We start from the raw sequence: 26,609 nt of genomic DNA, 5'->3' as shown, positions 1-26,609 counted from the left end.
TTTCGTATTACAAATGTTGAAAAGTTGATTTACCCAATGTTTTTCAGACTCAGTACAATATTGAGAAAAGTAAACAGTACTACTTTTGGAAAAGTATTCAAGTATCTCCCTGACATTTTATATAATGAAAAACAGATCCTAAACTTTGTATGACTGTACTTAAGTAATTATCACTCACAAATCTTTTTGGTTTTCTGTCATACGCAACAGTATGAATAATACTTGTAGCAACAATATAGCACAACTTCTGATATTACAGGACATTGGAATGTTTCAGCAGAAAAGAAAATAAATCAGCCATATAAAAGAAACTTCAAGTGCTTCAGAAATAAACTGACCAATCACCATGGCTTACACAGAGCAAATATACACGAAACCAGTAGAAGCTGAATGACAGAAATACCAATAAATATACATGAATAGAGAATAATTAGCTGTTCAAACACACACACAAAAAATCTGAGATGCAGTAAGCATTAACAAATGGAGGTTAAGTTCTGATCCTTACCAAACAGGAAGTAACCTGCTTGACAAGAGGAAAATTTTGCCCCAAGACTACACACTGGTTGTGTGTGAGCCACAACACATAAATTCAAGTATAACTTAAATAATCGCTCCATAGTCGTACTTGATAGTCTAAGGTACTTGCTGTAAAAATAAGCACAGTGATTTGTGATTTATCAGATGCCAGTTTCTTCCTTTGACTTCACATCACACATTACTCTGCTTCCTATTTAGTTAAATAAAACATTGTTTAAAAGACATTCAATCATCAAATAATATTTTCAAACTTAATATTCCAACATCTTACTTTGCAAAGACATTTTAACATATCTCATAGAATCTTCAAAGAATCCTGTACTGAAGAGGAAAGCTTTTCATATGTTAATTTTAACCATTTTTAGAAATGTAAAATTTGCTGGTGTTTTATAAGATATTTTTTATTTTCCCCTGCCTATGCTTTCCTGGTATCACACATTCCTGTGAGTTGCTTGCAAGACATTTCAATGCAGTACACAGTATTTGGTATAATCCAGTCATTAGATGCTTTATAATCCCAAACAGCAGCATGCAAGGAAGCACTTATAAATAGAATATATAGAAGTTATGATCTGTCTACAGATGTGCTTTTGTTTTTAAAAATATTTCTAGACTGTTATTGTTATTACTTAAAGCCAGGAATGTGTATCTGAATTGCATTGATAAGTTGCAAAGTATTGTCAGAACTACAAAGGAAAGGTTAAAAAAAATATATGCCAAGGACAACACTGCTGTCCAGCATTTAAGCCACATGCAATACTTCACACTCCCAGCAGAACATATTCTCTCAGATACTGAAAATATCTTGTCTTTGTATCTTGGTTTGATGGCGATATAAAGTTCAACGTTTTATAACAATTACATATTATTGCAACACAACTGCTAAATCAGCTCTCTAAAAAAGCACAGTATTTTTCAATTGTTGTGAATACATACACATACGCCAATTCTCTCTTCTCTAACATAACTTAGATTACATTACTCCAAGACATATTTTAATGACTACAATGTAAAAAAAAAAATAGTGAAATAAAAATCTAAAATTACACTGAAACTATCACAAAAAAAATCCTAAAACTTTAAAATACTTGTCAATTTGACTAAAATGCATATATACTCAATTTCCTTGAGCATTTATTTTTTTCTTCTCCTCATCGGAGGAACAGTACTTATAGTAATTGTTCAATGCTACTGTGGCTGTAGGCAGCTTCATCTTTACTGTTTTCCTCAATTCCCCTTGCAAACAGTTTCATTAACTGGCAGTGAACCCTGAAAAAGATGGAAGTCAATTAATCATACTTTAAAAACAAAAAAAAAAGGAAGAAATGATAATGTATATTTAGTTCTAACGATCTGTGAATCTTGGGCACTTGAGCAAAAGTTCCTAACTTCAGACTACAAAAACAGCCTTCATTTCCCTGCAGAGAAGGCTGGTTGCTTTCACCCTTCCATCATTCCTGCTAGTGATTTATTCCACATATTAAGTTCCATGGGACATCAAGAGAAGCTGACCTTATACAATATACACTGTATACACCAAAGAAACTTAAATACAAATATTTCGTTTTGTATTTTTGCTTCTCTTTGATCTGAAGCAGAAAAACACACAAACCATACAAAAAAAGCACTTCAAAACAAGATACTCTTGTCTTCTAATTTGATTATCTGCAGAACTACAAACTGCTTTCTCCATCTGCTAAGGCTTAAGACAATACTGGGCTTATCAGACATAAAAAACATACAGGAATACTGCGCACATGCCATATTTTGTAATACCAAGATGTTAGGTGAGAACTAAGCAGGACTTCGGGGGTTGGGTTCTCTCTTCTCTCAAAGAGATCATTTATGAGAGATAGTTGAACTATTTACTGGAAAGGACCAGAACAGCAAAACCAAAGACAAATTAAGTTTATTATCAAAACACTCAAATATGCTATGTGGGGATGTGTCTTGAAAATATCTTTAGGAGCACAATTAAATCAATGAAAAGGCTCAATACCTTTTATGGTACACACAGGGAAAAATTGATGCTCACCTCACTTCAATTGCTGAACTATCCAGAGTTTCTCCATCACAGTTCCAAGTGCTATTAGCAATATTGCAGCAGCAGGCTGGATGATCTCTGCAAAATTGGCCAAAACGTTTCTTTCCTATGTCTGTGACACTGCTTTCATTGTCTTCTGAAAGCTTTGATGTAAATTGAAAACTCTTCACCCGATAAACATCTACAAATGAGAAGTCAAACTACAAAGAAAAAATAACCAGAAAAGGCAATTACAATTATTTAAATATACTTGATACGTAAAGCAACTCAGCATGTAGTATTCTGCATTCAAGGAAGTCTGTCATTTCCAATTTTTTTAGAGAAGATTACCTGAGGCATTGAATGACTTATCTTTTCTGATTTGTGCAGCTTTTTAAAACGAAAAGCAAAACTGGAATCTTACTTTCCAATGGTGTTCGTCAAGTAGCAGCAAACAGCCACGTTTTGGATAATGAGGTAAAAGGTTCTGAGATTAGAAGGGGATATAAGAACTATAAAAAAAACCCTATAAAAATAGATTATAATGTGGAATCTAAGTCAAAAAGGTTTGGCTTGGATCCCTGTACCATCCTTAGGAATTGTTCAACTACAACTCTAAAGATGACCTTTTCTGAGCCTTATCATAGAATAATGAGGATAATCACAGAATAAGCAACGTTGGAAAAGACATCCAAGATTATCTAGCCCAACCATGTACCTACCACCAATATTCCCCTCATTAAACCATGTCCCTCAATGCCACATCTCCATGTTTCTTGAACATCTCCACAGATGGTGACTCCATCACCTCCCTGTTCCAATACCTCACCACTATTCCTGAGAAGAAATTCTTCCTAATAGCCAACCTGAACCTCCCGTGGATCAACTTGAGGCCATTCCTTCTAGCTACAGCAGAGCTGACCCCCAGCTCACCATAACCTCCTTTCAGTCAGCTGTAGAGAGCAATAAGGTCTCCCGTGAGCCTCCTCTTCTCCAGATTGAACAATTCCAATACCCATAGCCACTTTCCAGAAGGTTTGTGCTCCAGACCCCTCACAGCTCCATTGCTCTTCTCTGGACACAATCCAGGCCCTCAATGTCTTCCTTGTAGTGAGGGACCCAAAACTGAAAACAGTACTCAAGCAGCAGCCGCACTAAAGTTGAGTACAGGAAGTTGATCACCTCCCTGCTCCTGCTGGCAGCACTATTTCTGATACAAGCCAGGATGCCATTGGCCTTCTTGGTCACCTGGGCACACTGCTGGCTCATGTTTAGCCAAGTGTCAACAAACACTCTTGGGTCTCTCTCTTCCACACAGTCTTCCAGCCACTCTGCCTCTAGCAAGCCTGTAGCACTGCCTGGGGTTGTTGTGGCCAAAGTACGAGACCCAGCACATGGTCTTGTAGAAATTCACTGGGCCTTACCTCAGTGATTCAGAATGCAGCTGAGAAACACAAAGCACTGCCTTGATCAAAGAATTCCAGATTACATTACAGAAGTGGGTGTAGAGGAAAACAAGAGTAAAGAGAGATATTAAACACCAACAAAATAAAATAATTTCAGATAGAAATAAGTAGGATCAGTTTGAGACCAGTTCTATTTGATTTTTTTTTATATATATATATATATAAATAATCTGATTTCAAGATTCAAATGCATACTAAGTTAGGAAGAACTTCGACTCTTTCAAGGATAGAGAAGTACTGCACTGAGGTCTTGACAGATTAGAGGGTTGATCAATCACCAACTATATGAAGTTTAACAGGAGCAAGTGCCAAGTTCTGCACCCAGGACAGGGTTAATCCTGAATATATGTACAGACTGGGAGCTGAGAAGAAGGAGAGCAGTCCCACAGAAAAGAATCCGGGGTTCTGGTTGATGGCAAGTTGAATTTGAGTCAGCAGTGTGCCTTGGCAGCCAAAAGAGTTTAAATATCATCCAAATATTAAATATATGGAAAATGTTATAAGACAGAATTCAATTAGCATAAGTGGAATTTGTTTAGAACGCTACGGCCCAAGACTTGGTTTAGCTTAAGTGATTTTTGTGATGATACACATATTCAGATTAAGTCATACAAAATGCATAAGCTTTTTTTTTTTTTTTTTTAAATATATTTTGTAGGTATTCTTTTTTGTCATGTATAAATATAAGCATTCACACCTTAAAACTTATTCTGGAGAGTTCACTGCCAAAGGGAATACATACCTGGTCATGTTGGTTTGTATGTCTGACAAGATAACGCAGAAAATCAAATCTGGAGCATTTACGAACTAGAATGAGGTCAGCTGAACCATCTGCTAAATGAGCTGCTGGTGAAAGACCTTTTGGACTTCGTGGACAGGCACAGCTCATGTTTACTACATTGATGGCTAGAAATTTTCCTTTAATAACCTTCCATTCTTCTTCATCTTCTGAAACATATCAATAAACACAGGGATATCGGATATTACTTGATCTACACATAAGAACAGTAAGAAGCAATCTTTATTGGCATTGTACAATATTTTACTAGGCACGTTTATGCACTGTCAATACATATCTAAACAAAAAAAAGACTCCTAGATCTCATATATTAACAGAAGAAGTTGCTTCCCTCCTGCACACACCATCATTATAGTGCTGCTAGTGCTGCTTACCATTCCTGAGATAACATATCAAATTCAGGATCAATGTTCTGGAGGTAAAATCACTAAGTTTCAGGCAAGGAAAAGACACAGGCAGGTTACAACTCTTGCAGGTTAAAAAATTCAGGGGTTAAAAAATTTTATTCTTACTGTTCAACATGTTATTCTTAAGCAAGCAATGATGCAGAGACAGTGGCTTAGTGTCTGCTTTCCAACCCACTCCTCTGTCAGCCTCAATGCCACAAACTATATTGAAAAACAAACAAAACCAAACTAAAACAAAAAAAAAAGATCAAAAGAGAGAAGATGACTCTGGATGCAGGAAGGGCCAGCATGCAGCAGATCAGCAGCCTGTTAGGAACTCCTAAAAAACACGTCTGCAGATGAACAGTAGTAACAAAGATACTGCAAAAATATTCAGGGACTGCTGGGAAGAAAAAGAGTTTTCAGTAATATAAAACTGTTCTATTAGACCTAAACTGACTTTAAATGTGTGATGAAGTAGATACTAACAGGAAGCAGAGGAAATTTCTGGAATGAAAATTGTTTATACTGGCACTGCTTCTTGTATGAGGATAAAAATAGATCAGAAAAGCCTTTGCATTTTTACATTAAACATGATTGCCTTCCTTACTACAATAATAAAAAAAAGCCATAAAGCAGCTATACCATTATGCTTCATCTCCAAATATAAGTGGGCTCAGATATATCAAATGAAAAACTCCACAGAACTAATGATCTAGAATAGTCTGTGGAGATGCACAGTTTGAAAACTGTAGTCCAAGTGCCACTGTAGATGATGGGGGTAAAAATTAAGGAACAAACAAACAAGATAAACTTTGTTTATGAAAGTCTGTTTAACCAATTTGATCATCAAACCACAGCCAGGCAGTTTTTGAGCCACATTAAATAATTAATAGCAACTTAGAAATCTAATATTATTCAGTTGCTCATGTTGGGGTTAATTTATAATTAATTATTCAAGGTGGTTCATTATTGAGACGATGGGTGATTTGTATATAGATATGTCGTGTCCTGCAATTTCCACTATTCCTTACTATCTTAGTTCTTAAATCTCAGCATCTCATCTGTTACATTTACTTTACAGAGTCACTACCACCTCCGCCTAAGTAAATGGTGGACCTAAATTCTATAACACACTTATTTTGAATTGACCTCGTCAAAGCTTTATACACTAGAAGAAGGAAAAAAATTAATGTAGATGGAGAAGTTGAAAGAACAAAGATGAGCTTCTTGAACTTTTCTTTTTAATTATTTTAAAAAATTCTTTGAAACTTCTTGCCATTCCCCCTTTTTTAGTACTTAGAAAAATTCAACACCAGGAAAACCAGAGTAGGATTGTGATGTGACAATATGAGAAGTCTCAAAGCAAACTAAAAACAACTTCGTATTTCTTCCATTTAGACTATCCTCCGTATGTTCTGATAAACAAATCAGTAATAAAAGAAATGCAGCTCTGTTAGATTCAACATTTTTGCATCATTTGCCAGAGCGGTTTTAGTATCAGTTGTGTTTGCTTTACTGCTGATCATTTTTTACGTGCTTTCAAAAAGGACATTACAGAGAGAAATCACTTAAATTAGCTTTAAAATGTGTATTTTAAGAGAAAAGAAAGACATAAATCAAACTACAGAATGACTTTGTTCAGGCTGCAGGCAAATGATGAGACTGTTCTGAAACTAAGGCAGCCAAACAGAACATAAGAAACTACTGGAAACATGAGGTATTGTGCGACCCAACAGTTCTCAGTGTGCGAAAGTGAGAAAAGTTACAGACTGCATCACGTAGAATGTCTGAATTTCACAGGTGGTAAAGGGAGTTACTGGAAGGACTGTAGAGAGAACTGAGGGAGACCACCTTTAGGGGAGATGAACCTTGAAAAGCCAACAGCATCTACTTAATCAGATGACCTATGCAATACTGGTACAATCAGCAATATCAATCCGGGGCACTGATGTAGCAAAACTGGAAACAGTGAAATTCAGCTAGAAACAGCTGTTTATTTGGGAGAAGAAAAGGCTGGAGAAAGGGAAGAAGTGGATTAAGGAAGGACAAGCATGGAGAGATAGCAGGGCATCACTTGAGCATGAGCACAAACTGACCAGAAACCTCCCTGATGTGCATGTCACCTGCTGAAAACTTCAAGTCACACTAACCAGAACTTAATTTGTAAAAACTCCCAGTCAGAGCTGGAAGCTAGCTAACAGTGCTTGGGGTCTGGATTCTGGATGTGCCAGAGTGTGAAGGACCCTCCCCCCCTTCCCTGCCCCCCCCACAGAGATCACAGTTCGATAACTTAGAGTATCTGTAGGTTTTGTTGCAAACTAGGCAAAAGACCCAGGATCTGGGCACTGATAGTAGAGAGACTTAAAGTACACGCTAATATTTGAGGGATCCCTGAATACAGACATCACTGTGAATCAAGACAGTAAGGGATGTGTATGTTCTATTAGCAAACTTCAATCCTGATGAGGAGAGAAAGCAGGATTGGGATAGTTACAGTGCTCATGTCCTGTGTGGTCAGTATCTATGAAGATACTGACATCCTGTCTGCATTGATGTCTCTGTGTCCAGCCACAACTGTGCTGCGTCCATGTCTATATCTGCATAGGAAAACATGTTCAGTGTTGTTTCCTGGCTTCATCTGGGTACCTGCACACTGAGGGGGGAAGAATGTTCCTGAATCTGAAAGTCCACAAACTGTAATAGATGTAACAGACCATATTAATCACTTCAGAATCTCAACTAATGCTAATACTGAATTTTACTTCACACACAATGCTTATCAGTCATCTGTGTCCAGAGCTTTACAAGCACTTACTTTAAAAGAAAACCAGACATTCTCTTGATATAGAAACAACAAAACAGAAAAAAACAACAACAACAAAAAAACCTCCTTTAATGATGCAACTTTTAGCTGTTTATCTGAGAAGTATTAATAACTTGGTCCTGAATGCATCTAGATGTATTAACTTTTTAAGTATGCTCACTGTAATAATCAAGTCTCAGTAGAGGGTAGAATGGCTACATACATTTTTACCTAGTGGAAAAGCACTGTTCAGTAAAAATTGAAGCATGTCACTCTCTAAAGAAGCTTACCTGCTCAGTAACAACAAAATCTGGGTATTTATCACATCTTAAATAACCAGCTGTTCTCCTAACCATTCTGCACAGAGTGCCTCCTGTAATATCGCAACATACCTAGGCTATCTTTTATACAGTAGGGCAATCATAAACAAGGAAGAAGGTAAATGGCACTCATTTCAACTGCCTATGGTGTACACATACTGCCAGTTGCTGAAATCAGCCTGAAGTGCTAGCACTGAAAATTTGCTCAGCACATACACACAGACTTTATCACAACTGTAATGAAATGTTAAGCGATGGTCAATGCAAACATCCTTCTAAACTCATCTGAACTGTACACAAACCAAGTATGCAAATGAAAGAGTTAGCCAATACATCTCACGAGTAAAAGCTTACACAAAGTGGTAGTTTGAAATCCTTCTTAGTGCAAATCAGGAATAACAAATTGTTCCTGTTCACTTAGCAGTACTACATGGAGAAGAGACTACACAGCAAAGAAAAGCAGCTACTGAAAGTAAAATCTAGGACAATGTCCTACAAAATCATTTGCATGTCTCATGCTAAGCAGACTAAAGCAGTCAGTTGTTCACTAATGTATGTATTTCACTTTCTTCAGCCCTTGCTCCTTTGCTGGATCAAAGCTATTAAGAACAAAAATCATGAACAAAAAAAAAAAAAAAGAAGAAAAAAGGCAACTTCTAACTACAATTATTTCCTCCTACTCATGAGATTTTCTTACTGAAAAGAATCTTGGTATCACATTTAAATCCTAAAACGATATTACGTAAAGTCATTTATTTATGCTTTGATTCAGTTATACAGGCTTACAGGCTATCAGTGAAGCTCTACAGCACAATGATGCTCTTTGCAAACAAATGGCTAGAACCACACACAGAAACTGTGCAAAGTAATTGTGATTACAAGACAAACTAGGTCATAAGAACCAACTGTTGTGTTAAGAAAACTATAATATTATGCACTGGGCTCTGCAAGAAAAAAAAGAAGGGATAAATAAGCCCTCAAAGTAAAGGATGTTTGAGAGAGGATATTCAAGAAGACAAACTGAGACCAGAGGCTAAAGTCAGCCAATTGAAGTTCCATATTTTCTTTCTGCAAAGTTAGAAGTGCATCAATGCCAGTGCTTCCTACTAGGAGGCAGTAATTAGGCATAAAGAGATAGGAAGACTACTGCATAGCATCCAGCGTGTAAATTGTTGCTTTAACAAAACAAAGGAAAAGGTGTGCCCATATGAAAGTGTAAACATGGCCTGAACGAGGAGAAGAGGATATATATGAGGTAACATATATGTTACACGATATATATATGTATAACAATGAGAGAAAGATGAGAAAAATCTCAATTAAATTAGATTTATTCCTCCATTTACTTAGAAATACTTAAATTTGCTAGCTAGGCTAGTATTTTCCATATTCACTGTCTCACATGTACTTAGCAACTTAAAGAACTTGTGACTTGTGTGTAAACAAACACTAAGCTGAATTCTCATCTATTCCAGAAGTTCTCTCACTGAACTTCTTTCCATACTGACTCACAGTTTATCACTCAAATCCTACTCACAAAAGCAAGACAAAGTCCCAGTTCACTGAACATATCTTCCTTAAGGAAGCCCAACACATCAAAATATGTAAGTAATTAATACAATTCCACCAGAATTGTCTGAGGCTTGGGTGGAAGTGATGCCTTAACATGCTTTTCATTTATCTTTTTTTTTAACCTTAAAAGAAACATCATTCTAGCAACCTGTAGCAACAAACACACCTGAGCTGATATACACAGAAAAACAGTAAGTTCCACAATACTCCATCATTTTACTTTTTATGATAAGTTACCTTCATGTTTGAATCCACACTTCTTGCGTTGTTCTGCCAGCTGTTGCTCACTTTCCTTGCAAACATAACATCTGAAAACAGAAATGCTATTCAGTGCCTGAAAACAAACATATTCAGTTCTGTGCTTTACCTAATAACTGTAAGAACTTCCTCCTCTATAAGATGGAGCATGGCACCAACAGCCTTGATGTGGCACAAATCACTATAGTCCTGGAGACCCTACAGGTACTTTAATACACTGCTGAAGATTATCAGAGGTAAGAAATAACAACCTAACTCCAGGTTCCCACTCCTTCTCCTGGACTTCACAGTGTTCCTGTCAACCATTTCTTCAACCTGCCAAGATGCACCTCAACAGCAGCCTTGACATTCAACACACTGACCACTCCTCCCAACCTGCTACCACCCATAAAACCACTGTCAGCTCACTCTGTACCACCATCTCAGTCTTAAACAAAGGTGCTGCACAGTACTGGCCTCACAATTGTTTTCTGAGGCACACCATTAGTAATTAGCTATCTGTTGGACACAGCACTCGAAACATTTCCGTATAGCCTAACCAGTTTTACACCTATCTCCTAATGTACTATACACCTCATTGACTTCATTTTAAGAATACCACAGAAAACACTATTAAAGGCCTTGCTAAAATTAAGATATTTAACACCCACTGTTTCTCTCTCATCCACAGGCAAAGGAGGCATTTCCCCTATCTTCTGTCAGTAGGTCTGCTGCACTGCTAAGCAGTAGGTCCACATTTCCTTCCATCTTTTATGATCGACATCCATAAATAATCCCTTTTACGACATAACGCTCTTCATATCCCTCACTCATTTCAACTCTATTCACACTCTGGCTTTCCCAGTGGCATCCCCACACGTTGAGCCAGTGTGTTCTGCGCTCCTCTGAGGCAACCCATTCCACCTCTACCTTCTGTTCACTTCTCAGTTACATTTCGGTTTTGGCCAAGAAAGATCTTGGATTATCACACTGCTCTTTTTGCACATTTACTCAAGTTTCTGCATATGAACAGAATGGTCTGTTCATGTACTACATACATCCTTAAAAACCAATGAACTCTTCTAGACCTCTTTGTCCTCCAATGTTGCATGGGATCTTGCCAAGATTCCTGAATAAACCAACATCTGTTCTTCTGAAATTCAGGGCTGTAATTCAACACTTTGCCTTGCTTGTTTCTCTGGGGATTTTAACCTTTGTAAGCTCACAGTCACTGCTGCCAAGACTACCATCAACCACCACATCCCCATCTTCATTTCCTCCAGGTGTCTAAAGGCATGGAACAGTTTGGGTCAGAAGGGACTTTAAGGTTCATCCATTTCCAAACCACCTGCTGTAGGCAAGGCTGTCACCCACTAGATAAGACGGCCTCAAGTCCAAAGAGTTCACATGCATACAGTACTCACATGGGCAGTCTTACCCTTTCTATGCAACTTCAAAGAGACACTAGCTCTGCAATTATGCACTCAGCAATTGTGCTGAGGCACTTGAAATAGACACTCAGTCAGGATGGTATGACAGGGGGGAAGCTCTCACTCTCAATGTAGTTTCTGTACACTTTCTCAGTACCTATTATGGCCTTTTTTTCTTTCCAAGTTATAGAAAGCCTCTTCATACCTATAATCTGACCCTCTTTACAAGGCTAGCCATTCTCTTTGCAGAGGTTGCTCCAACTTGACAGATGGGTGCCACTCCTCCACAAAATTTATGTTTTATAAAGAATGTTCTTTAGTCATAAAAAAACATCAGTCAGTTTTGCAGGTGGTTTCCTCTGTCTCCTGTAGGAAGCAGTCTTCAGTGACTATCACACACTTCATTCATTCCTTGCATTGAAGGATTTGGGCTCCTGCCTCTGGAAAGATATTTTCAATCTCATGTTAATCTTCTCAGTTGCTAGATAGCTTGCTCACCTCTATACTCTGATGGCAATTCAGTGTTTTACCAAAACCTTTTTTTACTAGTGAGGCCACTGTTGCCCATAAACCCAGGTTCAGGGAGACACATCAGGCACTTTTCCATACTGAGACCTGGATGCCAGTTTTCTCCATCTGGAGCACTGCTAGCATCAAGGCACCTCGTGTCAGAACTGTAGCTCTAGCTAGTTCCCGGAGACCAGGTACTGTATTCCACATACTTTCACAGTTTCTGACTCCTCTGTACCCTGATGTGCTGTTAGCTACTGAGACAACTGCTATATCCCTGTTAGCTGCAATCATATATCAAGAATAATAAATAATAACACATAACTTGAAGCAGGAGAAAGCAAAGAGAAAGGAAGTGAGAAGATTTAGTTAGGCCCCCTGACTGAATAAACAACTGAAGAATATCACACTAAATTAACAGAGGGTAATATTCTACAAAAAAAAAAAAAAAAAAGACTAAATAGATAGCAGTTCATTAAATGACCTATCCTCACAAGTTTCAGTCTCATGACAACAACAATTTATAAAATTGTTAGTTCAAATTACAGTGTGAACATTTGAGAATTTCTGAGTAATTATTCCCATTTTCAGAAGCTATGAGGCATCCAGAGCCGGCATTTATTAGCAGTAACAAAGTATAGTGCCCTCAGTATCTTTTTAACAGCATGCTGTTATGCTTTGTTTAATCTAAAACCGGGAGTGGGAGGACACTAACAAAAAAATTACTTTTTTTTCTAACCTGAAAAAAACACGGTATTCCCTTCAATGAGGAAACAACTTTTTTTTTAAAAAAAAAACTCTTCAGAGCAAGAGTTTTGATATCAAATAGCAACATTGCCGTAACCTCAGTTTACATACAGACATTATCAAAGAGTATCCAGAGATAAACAGTAGCCTACCCTGTTCTGCAGCTATCTTTATCTCGTGGAGATCCCAGTGTGTGTTTTGCTGGTTGAAAGGAAATTGTTCCTTCATAGTAATGATGAGAAAGAAAAGTCTTGAAGCCTACATAAAAGAGGTATTAAGCAGCATTAAGCCTTTACAAAGCCACATTGCAAACATCTCTGCTTACATCCTTTGATTGTTCTCCTTCCTTCTCTAAGGACCACCAAAAATAGCTTTTCTCCCCAAGCTCTGATGTCTTAGACTGGAAGAGGACATGTTCTCCTCTCCCCCACAAAGACTTCAACGTTTCCATGAGGGGCTCTTACTTTGATTGATGTCTTCAGAAGAAAACAGAAAATTTTAGTCATACCGTAAATCAAAAAAGGCAACAAATACTTTCCAGAAGCATAAGATTTGCCCAAATATTAGTTACCTGGGCTAAATCACTCAGCTCCATCCATAAAACTGAAAGATACAAGCAATTCGTGAGCTGAATGTCCAGAACAGAAGAGAGCCTCTTTCCAGCTAAGAAAGTCAAAACGATTAACACCAAAAACATATTAATTTTGGGCAGCAATCACTAGGCAAGACGTATCAACACATTTCTATGAATGATATAGAACTGTGCTAAAGTGCTAGCAATTTTACTACTAAAGAAGATAATCAAATTTTAGTTAGGGATGCTTTCAACATAATTCATGACAGTTCAAAATTTTTTGTTTCTTTATAAGATCATAAAATATGAAAGTATTAGGTACAAGTTAATCTGCTAACTGTGCTATTTTGTCAAATTCATACTTTAATAAGCAAACTCTTAACGTTATTCCTCAAGTTACACAGTTTTGCAGAACACAGTATCATAGAACAGCTTGGGCTGCAAGGAAACTTGAAGATCATTTAGTTCCAACCCTCTGCCGTGGCAGGGATGCCTCCCACCACACCAGGTTGCCTGGAACCCCATCCAACCTGGCCTTGAATGCCACAAGAGATGCGATATCCACAACTTCTTTGGGCAACTTGTTTCAGTGCCTAAACATCCTCCGAGTCCAAAATTTTCTCCTGATAGATAACCTAAATCTCTTTTACTTTAAAACCATTCCTCCTTTTCCTGTCACTAAGAGACCATGCAAAAAGTTGGTCTCCGTCTTGTTTATAAACTCCTTTTAAGCACTAGAAAGCCCCACTGAGGGCTTATCTCCCTGGAGCCTTCTCTCCCCCAGCACAAAGAAGCTCAAATCCCTTGGGCTTTCTTCTTGGAAAGGTGCTTCACTTCTCTGAGCATCCTTGGGGCCTCCTCTGGGCCTGCTCCAACAGCTCTGCATCTACAGTCCCAGGCCTGGATGCAGCACTCCAGGTAGAGCCTCACAATGAAAAAGCAGAAGGGACGATCACCTTCCTCACCCAGCTGGCCACTCCTCTTTCAATGCAGCCCAGAATATGGTTGGCCTTCTGAGACAACATGATTCAACGTAATTGACATCATAAGAAATTTAAAATCAAGTTCCTTACGTTTATAAGGTACAGAGAAGCTTGGTTCAAGGAAGGGGCATCAACTGCTCCAATATGCTTACGTAAGAACATAATAATTATTCAAGTTACCTGAATAGTCATATCTCATCGGACCCATCCACCGCTTCTTTTCACTGTCTTTCAAAACGTCTCCATAAAAACCATAACCCAACAATGACACAGCATACTTCAAAAACGTGTTGTTATGATGCACAGATGAGACATCTAAAGGCTGACAGTCACCTAGAAAAGTGCAAGGTTCTATTAAGGCTTCTTTTTTTCAAGATGCAAGTGTCATAATAGCTTTAATGTTACAGACTTGTACAATTAAAAAAAAAAATGTAACCTATATTTATACACGTCATTTACACTTTTTTTTAATATTTGCACAAGGAGAAAATATTTTTGGAGGACTGATTTCTTTCAATATTTAAAAACCATTTAGTACTAAGTGAAAAAGAATGGACAGTATTCTAGAAATACATAAAGACGACTTCACTCATGCTATGTAGGAGGGGGAGGGTATACCATACAAGAGGTCAAAGCTGCATCTGTACATCTACCGAATACTAGATCCTGTATTTCGTAGTAACAAGAGGACTCTGAATGTCTGTGTAATGGAAGCTTTGGGAGTGGTTTAATGTGATTTTCTTTTGCCTTGTATTTTACTTATTTTAAAAAGTCTGACTGTATGCTGTTTAACTCTATGCCCATTGTCTCTCACCCTTTCAGCACAGATCACTGTGAAGTCCTTTCCACATAATTAAGAAACATACATAGAAATTTAAATACCTATATTGACATGCCCAGTTAAAATATTGTGATATATTAAGTACATATTGGAAACAGCTTTTCAATCCTAGTCAAGTGGTGCTAAACTCCAGATGTGCTGAACAGTTTTAATCATAAGTAAGCAGAGAAGCACAAGTGTAAGTCTTTGCAACAACAGCTCCTAAGCTTGCAACTGTTATGAAGTTATTCTTCAGTATGTGGCAGATGGGACTGACATCACTAGTCACAACACAGTGAATGCACAAGCTATCTCCTCCTCCTTTAATCCCAACACAATTCAGGGACCCTATTACTTGAGGACTTTGAGAGTGGCAGTGTCAGCATCTCCACTTACTGATGGGAACGTACCAAACAAGCATTTATAGATAAATAGTTGTCTTCCTCCCTACCTTCTTCTCAAATATATGATTTTCAGATTACAAAGCGGCAATTATAAGCAATTCCAATCGAACAGAAGTCACACTTGTAACCTGGCATGAAAGTATTAAATTGCACAAGATTACTTACACGAATAGTGTTTTCTAAAACGTACATGCTACTCATGATAGCTTTCTATAAGAGAGATTTATCATCCAATAATTTACACTGCTTAATCTATTTTTCTGCTGTTTTAATATTGTGCCAGAGAGCATGATAATATTTTCAAAACAGTGAAGTGTGATCACTCACCTATAATAATATGAAGAGCTGACGTTACTGGATCAGAAATACCAACAGTTGAATAGCATACGCAATCTGTTGAACCTGAAAAATGAAGACCAAGAGATTACTTTATATCTTTTCAAAGCAAGCACTATTGGTATGGTCCTCCAAACACAAAGCTTTGTGTTATTGCAGCCTGCCTGTTTGTATTTTATGGAATGAAGTAAATACATGATACAAAAATTATGATTTATATTGGAACAATAACTTTCCTCCTGCAGAAAATAGAACCTATTTGCTCTTGTACAAAGGCTCTCCAATATGTATGAAATTAATGTATAGCAGTTAGTGAAGGAAAATCAGAAAATTAAGGATGTTGTTACAAGCTTTTGCATTAGTTATGGAAGGGGGTGAAGGAAGGTGTATGCTGATCTCAAGAAGAGATACCAGTCTCCCACTTTCTGGGGGAATGCTCTAAGTCCCAGGCTGTCAACATCCCCTCCTTCCTTCACTGCATCTTAAAAACACAAAGTTGTGCATTGTTTGATTATTTGAAAGTTAATATTTGCTTTCAGGAGTTGATTTACTGATAGGAGAGCAAACTAGGCAGAAATATGCTTTTACAGTCTTCAGCAAAATATCTAAAAGCATGAAAATATAAGATTTAGGTTTCACCTGCATTCTGTTTTTTCTAACTACTTCAGGCCACTCCTCACTCAGTATGCCCACTCAGTATTATTAGCTGCCATTTAGAGCTACACAATACTCTTAAGCTCTATAAGAACTATTTAAGAGCTGACTGGAGAGTTCTGAACTCTATTCTGCAGCAAGCACTTGGAAGTCAGAGTCAGATATACCAATGCATATAATTTGTTACAGCAACTGACTCCAAGTCTATCTTGTGGTTTCTCTACTGCCTCTCCTCAAAAGGAATTCCCTGAAAGGGAAGGCTGGGAACAGAAAAACAAAAACTTACTTTGTTTACATATCTGATCTTAGATTTGCTACTGATTCACAACCAGATAGAGAGCACTTGATTTCTAAACTGAAGTAAAATAGAAAATTAGAAATGGAAGAATGCCCACTGTCTAAAAATTCACTTATGGTTCTTTCTCGCTTTGAAAGCAATGAGAACATGTACCATCATGAACAGGAACACCAAAAAAATCCTTCTGCCTCTGACTCATTTCTCAGTTAAAGGACATCATTTCCCCTATCACTTATGTTCACAGAAGAAGCTTCTATCAAGCAAATATTATGCAGAAGGCAGCCACAGTGAGCAAGGAGCAGCTGCAGGAGCCAGTTAAAAAAAAGCAGAGCTGCAGAACAAAAGAAACACTGTGATTCAGATATTCTTCCTCAGAGATGGAGGTTTGCGATGCTGCAAGTGTACCACTGCAAGCATATGTATTTGAAGAGGAAACAGCTCCAATTTCTTTCAATATCACATTAGATAAGGTACACAGAAAATGTTACTTGTGTCTCATATTGTTATGTATACTTATTAATTCCACTTAGGCAAAAAATAAAACTCATTACTTTTTAGAAGATTCAAACAAACGTGAAAAACAGCCACAAGAAGAAATGACCCGTTCTCATTCTGCTAAATGTACACGCCTAGTACTTTGAATCATAGAACTGCTCAGGTTGGAAAAGACCTTCAAGATCATCAAGTCCAACCTCAACCTAGCCATACCTATCCAGCCTTTCAACTTTCTTCAAGCTGTATTCCGCTACGAGGATTAGCCTGAAGTCCCATTCAGCACCTTGAACCATTTGAAGGCCCAGAAAATAAGAATGCAAAATACTGCCAGTTACAACACAAGATTGACAGGCTCCTCTGACTGTAGTGTTTAGGCACCCCCCGATTATAACATGAATTTAGGCGTCCACCAAACATACAGACAGTCAAGCATAACGATCAAGATCTGAGAATCGATTTCACTTCTAAATTTCTCCTAAGGAGATTAATCCTGTTACCTAAACAACAGCAGCCACCAGTGTTGAAGTGCTACAGATGAGACTGCTTGGCTTCCAACTGCTCCTGTAGTACACTAGACATAGGGGACCAGTACATTTCCAAGGGCACCACGCCACCATACATAAACAGCTGAATCCCAGACTAAATACCTAAAGTATCTCAGCTAAAGGAAGTTCTCATCCTGAACATTTTAATACTAAGAACCTACTGAGAATGGGGTGCAGAGGGTAGAACAACTCTTTGGCCTTAGCTTAGCTGGTCCATGACAAAATGGGTCTAGTTGCTTTGAATCTTTACCACATATCATGTATGATATCATTTATATCAGCCTTGAGAAAAGAAGACTGAGAGGGGACCTGATCCAGATCTATAAATATCTAAGGTGTGGGGGGCAGAATGGCGAGGCCAGACTCTTTTCAGTGGTGAGTGGAAACAGGACAAGGGGAAATGGCCAGAAACTGCAGCATAGGAAGTTCCGCACAAATGTGCGCAAGAACTTCTTTACAGTGAGGTGACGGAGCACTGGAACAGGCTGCCCAGGGAGGTGGTGGAGTCTCCTTCTCTGGAGATGTTCAAGACCTGCCTGGATGCCTACCTGTGCGACCTGCTGTAGGGAACCTGCTTTGGCAGGGGGGTTGGACTCGATGATCTCTGGAGGTTCCTTCCAACCCCTACAATTCTGTGATTCTGTGATTTTCCCCAGAGGATTTATTAGGGGGGTTTATATAACCACACAACTGTTATCTAGGCAAATTCTTCTACGTTCTATCCTTCTACAAATTTAAAACATTTAACATAGTAATGATATAAAAATGAATCAAGTTAACTTTTATTTAACTGTAAAGAAGAAGTGATTAATATATATTTATTTAGGTAAGACAGCTAGTAACTCATACTCTCCATAAAACATTTTTGGTAGAAAGTAAGGGCCTGCATTACAGAAGATGCAGTACAGTCAACCAGATTTGTAACCAGATAGCCATTTCCCACTGTGTGCACATGAAAATATTATTGAACAGTTGTGAGTAGACAAATTGTCCAGACCAGTGAATCAAAGAATGGCCTGGGTCGGAAAGGACCTCAAAGATCATCAAGCTCCAACACTCTCCACCAAGGCAGAGCTGCCAACCTCCACATTTAACACTAGACCAGGCTGCCCAGGGCCCCATCCAACCTGGCCTTGAACACCTCCAGGGATGGAGCACCCGCCACATCTCTGGGCAGCCTGTTCCAGCACCTCACCACTCTCTCTGTAAAGAATTTCCCCCTGACATCCGACCTAAATCTTCCCTCCTTCAAGGTGCTCAGATACCACTTAACAAGCTTTAGATCAGTCACAGAAACTACCACAGCGATGAGTAAAAACATGGCATTCTTACTTGTTGTATGGAAGAATTCATGCCATAAGATTCTATGGATAAAAATCAACAATAAACAGCCAAAGTAAATGAGAGAAAAGCAAAGTATTCAAACTAATCTTTTGAAAAAAATAATTAAGACTACTAAGTTACCACTAATTCGCTCAAAACAAAACACGCTGTTGGGGCGATGACTATTCATTTCTGCACTTTCATTGACAGAAATGTGAAGAAATCCCAAAGAACCAGAAGACTGTGACTACAGTACTAAACTAAGCAGATGACAGAAGCAACAGTCAGATGCTGACCCTAGGGTAAGTAGTGAATTTAATAACAAAACAGAAGCACTCATTGCTTCATGCGAGAAGCCCACACAAACTGGTCATGAGGAAGGCACTAATACAGCACTTGCAGGATTCTCAAAGAAAAATTAGCATGGTAACAGAATGTTACACTGCAAATAAACAGAATAACAGCTTTAGTGTGGTTCCTGTTAATTTTTCTTAAGTCAGCCTAATAACAAAATCTTAAGTGAGTCACTTTAACAGCAGAGTAGCTGCGTATTCCTGGTTGAGTGGCCTGGTGTTTCGAAATACCTAAAAGGTGACTTTTCTGGGAAGTGATTTTCAAATGACGAGGACCCAACACGTTCAGAAGTAAGCAAAGTTACTGTTGTTGGGAGACATAAATGATCTGGGCATTCAGAAACCAAGAAAACAATTTCACACCTCTGGAACAGCAGGCTGGCTTAAACAGAAACACCTCCAAAGGATCTGGGACATTTTTTTTGTCTGTACGTTTCATTTTTGGTAGATAACCACTTCAGCAGACGTTAAATACCACAGCACAACGAGAATAACAACAACGGCAAATTTAAAAGCTGAAATTTATCTCATCTTACTAGTCCTCACAGCAGTCCCATGTTCAATGTAGTATTTAGCTCTGTCATTTCCACAAGTATAACTGATCTAGAATTATAAAGGTGCAACATAAAACACTGGACTTCAGCTTCCAAATTGAATGTATTCAACCTTGAAATGAGATGCTAACTAAACTGCAAAGACCATTAAATATTACAAACATTATAACAGGGAAGGCTGTGGATACACCGGAATCTTTAAAAAAATTTTTACAGCCCAGAGGACTGTAGTATAGGGATCCAGTCACACTCAATGATTTCATTTCTATCTCCTTTAGAAACTTGTGAATGAATCCCCCACCATTTTTCATGCAAGAAGCCTTTTTTAGCAGTTTTTAGCATTATTTTGCACAGTTACACATCAATATGCTGATTACATTCAGCACATACGCTTTAATCCCAGACATTAGGTCATACCCCTGACTGAAGGCAAAACAAAAAGAAACTGGATATGCAAGAAGCTTCAATTATGACAGCAATTAACACTTTGTTTCTGCATGTTATACAATCCTCCCTAGCACTAGGAAAATTCTTCCTCTGCTCCCAGGGTAGGCCATCAGCTTCCGTAAGGAGTGAAACCACATTAATATTATGCCATAACACAGAGTGCAGCAAGATTTTTTTACCTGCTGAGCTCACAAAGGCACTTAATCTGATCTTTTTTTTACTAGAGGAGCTTCCAACAGCAGTTGATGGCTTTGTCTCCTTCTTCTACGCCAGGTTTAGTTAAAAAAAAAAAAAAAAAGAAAAAAAAAAAAGAATCACTCTGGCTTACTCTAGAGCGTATAATTTTAAAAGTAAAACATCTGGACAAAACCTCAATGTCACATTTAAAATATAAAAGGTTCTCTCTGGTTTTAAGTTTTATGTAGGCATACTATCATCACTCTGGATATACTGAAAAACCACAGCTGAATTTACTTTAAGGCTAGCTGGCACTGGCAGGAAATAGTAAGTAAAGAGAAGTTGCTGTAGGTGCACTGCCTTTTAGTTACCACCCTACGGTGTGGAACTGTCTGGTTGCTACAACTTCTGAGTACTTTCAACAGGAAATACAGTCAACTGGCAGATTTAAAAAATGGCTGCAACTAATATAGAAATTTTGAAATTAAAGAAGATATTTGAATAGAAGCCTTTATTCATGTAAACTAAAATACAAGTTATTTCATAAAAATACACAAGAAATCATAAAACAGCTTTATTTTTCTTAAACAAAAGACACATAAAGGAATCAGAACAGTCTACTGCCAGCTATCCTGAAAGGGCCAAGAAAAGACTTTTTTCAGAAAGAAATGCCTTACAAGAACTATTAAATGTTAAGAAGTTAATGGAGAATGGGATTCTGCCTATGAAATAAAGCTAATTCCTCAAAAAAAGATCAGAGATTTTTGCATTGAAAGACTTTAATATTTGTTGCATTTGCAGTTTCAAACCTCCAATTAATTGCCAGTCTCTGAACTAAGATCAAGTCTGCTGAATTGAGTGCTAGTTTCAATACAGTCTCTACACAACAAAAGCACAGCAATATGCCATGTTAATACAGCAAACCCACAGAGATGCTGTCACCTTACCCCAGGCTCCTGTCAACACTGAATAAACCACACAAAATAAACTAGACTTTAGAACTTAATCTCTGGGTAATGGTCACCTTCAGTATCCACTGACATGTTCGTTCTTAAGGTTTTAACAAAACGTTGGTTGTAATGAACTGAAAAAGCACTATGGATAAAGCCTTCCTCTATTTATGATTTGCTCTGCATTACCCCTTTTCACTTTTTATTTTAGGACTGTCAGTTTAGCTGGAAAAACAAAACAAAACCCACAAAATACAACTACCTCTTTTTAAGCATTTCAATTATCTGGCAACAAACTCTACTTTCTTTGGGAATCAAGGGATCTGCTGGAGTCGATACATGCTCAGAGCTCCAACACATCAAGCAAAGCACACTGCCTGCCAGCAGTCACATAAGCAGCACTGAAGACAGCTTCACTAAAACTTCCAGCAGAAGCTGCAAAAAATAAAAAATCATGCTGCCTTCCCAAGCACACTGCATTGCACAGCCCTGGTTATTTCATACACAATTTCAGGTCTCTACAATAGCTATGTATGTTATGAAAGGGTGAAGATTTGTTCAATGAGTTTGATAAACAGACCAAATTCCTATAACAATCTTCTTGTATTTTCATTAACTAAAGCATTTTAAGTATTGCACAAGATACAAACAGATCAAGACAAGTATCATCTTCAGTGCTTCTAAAATCCAAAAGCTAATTAACAGAACTTTAAGCTTCCTTATACACCACTGTAAAGAATAATGACTTGAAAATGTTTGAGCCTTAGCACTGATTACAAGGCCATACCTCAAGTTAGTTTGGGAACAACACAGCATATAGTATGCATTCAAACAGCAAACAGCTACAACACAACAATATTCACAAAAGCACTAAAGCACATCAGAGAAGAAAATAACTTGATACATGTTAGCAATGCTAAATCCTCAGTGAAGCTCATACATTTCGGTTGCAACAGGAAAAAACGCATGAAGAAACTGCTGAAAAAGCAAGGTTATCTTTCAGTTTTATGATGCTTCTAGTTCATTTCCTTTTCCCATGAGCAAAGAAATAGCTTTCAATAATAATGTTCTCTTTTTTTTTTTCCTAAATGTCTACTTACTGTCAGTAATATCACCAAGAACCAAATTTTTCTGAAACCAAATCATGTAAGCAAAAACTCTTATCTAATAAGCAAAACTAAGTAAGGGAGATGAAGGGTGGAGCACTTCACATTCTACTGCTTTAATTTACATCTGATTTTAATACTAAGGTTCAACAAATAAGATCAGAGTATGCCTATATATAGTAAGTCCCACACAGAACTTTTAACGTGTTAGCTAGCAGGAATGAAATAATATAAAGCTATATTCACATTACAACCTGCAGGTAACTAATCCTGACTGTACTGCTAATATAAGTTAACCTTCTTTCAAGCAACAATGCAGACATTTAGATTTAGATGCATTCTTCACAAAGATACGAGGCACATAAAAAAGTCACCTAATGCTTGAGGGTAGAAATATTCTATTTCACCTGATGTATTTTTATTGCTGATGTTAAATTTTCTCATAAAGTCTGTGTTTTAGTTCTAGTCAGACGCTCGTAATATTTATTTCGCATCTCAGTTCTTTAATTCAAATCTCAAGTGTCTGGCAAGCAAAAGAGAACAGCATACCAACGGCACTGAAAAGTGCATTGCCTTTTCATACAGTCCTTCAAATTGCAGATGCCACTGAACAGCTGCAAGAATGAATATAATTTTGGGTGGCAGTGTCATGCATGTATCCTGCAAAGTGGAGGAGTGAGATAACATGGGCCACTCATTTAACAGTAAAATTGATCCAAAGCTTACTGTGATCGATGAAGAAGTTACCATCAAAAAAGTGAATAATGAAGAGTTTTTACAAATGCCTTTCAACAACAGTAGTCAGGATTGCCTGAAAATGTGGTTGAACTGTGAAGTTACAGCACCTTGCACCTCTTCAAAAATAGCCAGGGCAGAAAGTGCAACTCTGTCTGGAACCTGGGGACTGTTTGTTCCTCAGCTACAGTTGCTGAATGCTTTCTGTAATAGCAACCAAGGTGGTAAAAAAAACAGACAACACAACAAAACAGAATCAAACTGCTATCAGAACACCATGAGGCTCTCACAGCAATTCTAACTAACCCTGTGGAGCACGTGCAACTCAGAAACTATTTTTCTCCAGGTAAGTCTCTGTTCAATAAAGTTCACTCATTAATGTGTTCAGATGAGCGAAAGCATTACTATCACATCTTATCTTGTATTAACATAAGACATAAATTAAAAGAGAAAGGAAGAAACAATAAATTTCTCTAGAACTACCCATATAAGACTTCATTTTGGTGCTTCTATGTAATACTATTGCTTGTTTCTCAAGCTTAGCTCTAATTTTGAGAAGTTATGAATAAGAAAAAATTTCAGGTAGAAATCAAAGAAGTAATCTGAAAGTTAACCCTTTCTTACCAGCAGGAATTATGCCAATCCTTATATTGCACTGGACTAACGGTGCTTTGGGATTATTTTGGTCTATGCCAGAGTCCTTCTGCATTCTTCCAATGAGACCATGCATCACTTCACTGAACATGCCGTCCCCACCAACACAAACAACACTGCCAGGAAACACAAATTAGAATGCACACTAACAGTCAATAAACAACACGGCAAATGTTCTACTTAGGGCATGCAATGCACATCAAAATTGTCTTCTCCTCATCCACTTCTACAGACTATAATAGCCCACAATCAACTTAGCATTAAACAAAACGCAGAAAAAAAATTCAAGCTACACAACCATAAATGCACCTAGACAGTTCTGCAATGCTTGAAAAATATTGGAATGCAACCTAAAAAGCCCTCTCTATCCTCTATTGCTGTATGCAGACAGACAGATATCAGTGGAAAATAATAATACAATGAAAACATTGAACAAGACCGTACATACAGCTTCTGAAGTAAGCAAAATGGCAATTAGGTTTTCACACAAAAAAGGAAAAGGTAAGTTAGTATTTATAAATTACAAAAAGGGAAAGTTAGTATTTATAGATGCAGACAGAAGTGATTTAACAGTGCACATTTAATAGGGGCACACATTACGTGAAGGTCAGAAACAGAAAAGCACATGCTTGCATGCTCTTTTGACCATGCTGCTAGCCCAGACAGACAGAAGTCACGTATATCTAAATAGCCACTCGTAACAATGCGGAGCTCTAAATGTTACCAGAAGCAAAGCTTTGGTTTACAAAATTAATTCAAGTCAGAGATGGTACCGCAGCTACACAGATCTTCAAAAGTTAAAGCTCAGCAGAGTTCACACCCAAGCAAATACTAGGAAATAAAAAACTGTTTTACAGCAGTATACATTTCATGCACATTTATAAAACGCCCACTCTGGTTAAAGAATGTTTATGATTTTGGAGTTCCAGAGACTGCAGTTCAAATACACTTTGAATAGAGATGAGACGAATCAAAAGTTACGCATATATGATTCGGAATATTTTCTGTTTTCCACAGCAATTATTTCCAATGCAGAAACTAACACTCTTCCACAGTCAGCAACAGATATTGCAGAATGAGCACATATCCCACTGGACAAGTTAGCTGATTTACATTTAAGAACTGATGATTTACATTTACTTATTGCTGTTTTTTCAGCATGAGGAAATCCTGAGAAACCAGTCATTTTTTATTTCACGAATGGAGAAGATAGTCTTATAAATACACTGTCCAGCTCTAAGCCAAGACCTAAGAGACTGAGAGAAGGGAGAAAAGGATTTTTGTTTTTCATTTTCATAATGAAAATATCTTTTCAAAACTTAGCTACTTTACTTCTCAGCTTCAGAAACCTGTCTCATCTTTCTGAGTAGCCTCTAAGAGGAAGTAGGCAAAAGTTTCCACATGAATTTAAGGTCTATGCCGTGCTGGTAGTGTTCTTTATGTAACACACAGTACGTGCAGGCTTAGTGATGACAGAATAATATGAACCTGTATCCCTATCGAGGGTAAATATTGACAGTTGAAAAGAAATAAATCACATACACAAAATTAGCGTGATCAAACTCATTGCAAGCATCAGGTCATCAATGTGCGAGACACACGTATGAAGGTACCCATGGAGGACTACTCTAACAGAGACCTTCTTGGCGATCTTCTTCCATTTCGGATTTATTTTTCTAATGGAATAGCACTTCACTTGTTAAGATGATATCAGTAAACAGTAAGGACTGATCTGAAATTAATGTTCCCTATTTTGTTGTGCTGGCCCATGACCTCAGAAAGCAGATGTTGATGGTAGGGCAATAGGTTTGAACCTTCCCCCCAATATACCACTACGTTTTGCAGCTGCGTGACAAATGGCAGCAGAGAAGCAGTCTTACAGAATGGTGTGTGACACAGAAGTGCATGTGAAGTAAAGGTGTGTCACTGAATTCTTCTGTGTGTAGAAAATGACACCCACTGACATTCATCTATGCTTGCTGATTATTTGTGGAGAACAAACAGTGGATGTTGGCACAGTGAGTGGAGTGATATGTTTCAGCAGTGGTGACAGCAGTGAAAACAAGCCACACTAGGGACATCCTTGAAGCTTGTTTTTGTTTTTTTTTTTTTTGTTTGTTTGTTTGTGTTTTTTTTTTTTTTTTTTTTTTTTTTCCATGCAGGCATTACTGGTGAAAACACAGATTATAATGGTGACCATGTTGAAAAACAGTGTTTTGTAGCTGACAGTTAGTGTGCTCTTTGTAGCTGTTGTAGTTTCCATGGAAATAAATAGCAGGCATTACTTTCAGAGTGACTCACGTAGATATGCTAAAGGACATGAGTAGCAAGCCCATGAGACAAACGACTTTTAAATGATCTATGG

At 37.7% G+C, this 26,609-nt stretch overlaps 1 protein-coding gene across 1 annotated transcript in view; it reads right to left on the bottom strand.

Annotated features, from left to right (window-relative positions):
- Positions 1–1,709: 1,709 nt before the first annotated feature.
- CERK (ceramide kinase) overlaps positions 1,710–26,609 on the bottom strand; it is a gene marked incomplete at both ends in the record, with an annotated part of 42,746 nt that continues 17,846 nt past the window's right edge. Inside the window, 8 exons of the mRNA XM_079536802.1 lie at positions 1,710–1,809; positions 2,576–2,784; positions 4,772–4,977; positions 10,150–10,220; positions 12,989–13,094; positions 14,574–14,726; positions 15,945–16,019; positions 24,215–24,360. Coding sequence (XP_079392928.1) covers positions 1,710–1,809; positions 2,576–2,784; positions 4,772–4,977; positions 10,150–10,220; positions 12,989–13,094; positions 14,574–14,726; positions 15,945–16,019; positions 24,215–24,360 — 1,066 coding nt within the window. The remainder of the gene's footprint in view (positions 1,810–2,575; positions 2,785–4,771; positions 4,978–10,149; positions 10,221–12,988; positions 13,095–14,573; positions 14,727–15,944; positions 16,020–24,214; positions 24,361–26,609) is intronic.

This window comes from Tetrao urogallus (assembly GCF_951394365.1).
Source record: "Tetrao urogallus genome assembly, chromosome: 1".
Classification (NCBI taxonomy): Eukaryota; Metazoa; Chordata; class Aves; order Galliformes; family Phasianidae; genus Tetrao; species Tetrao urogallus.
This window is presented reverse-complemented; position numbering and strand designations above follow the sequence as displayed.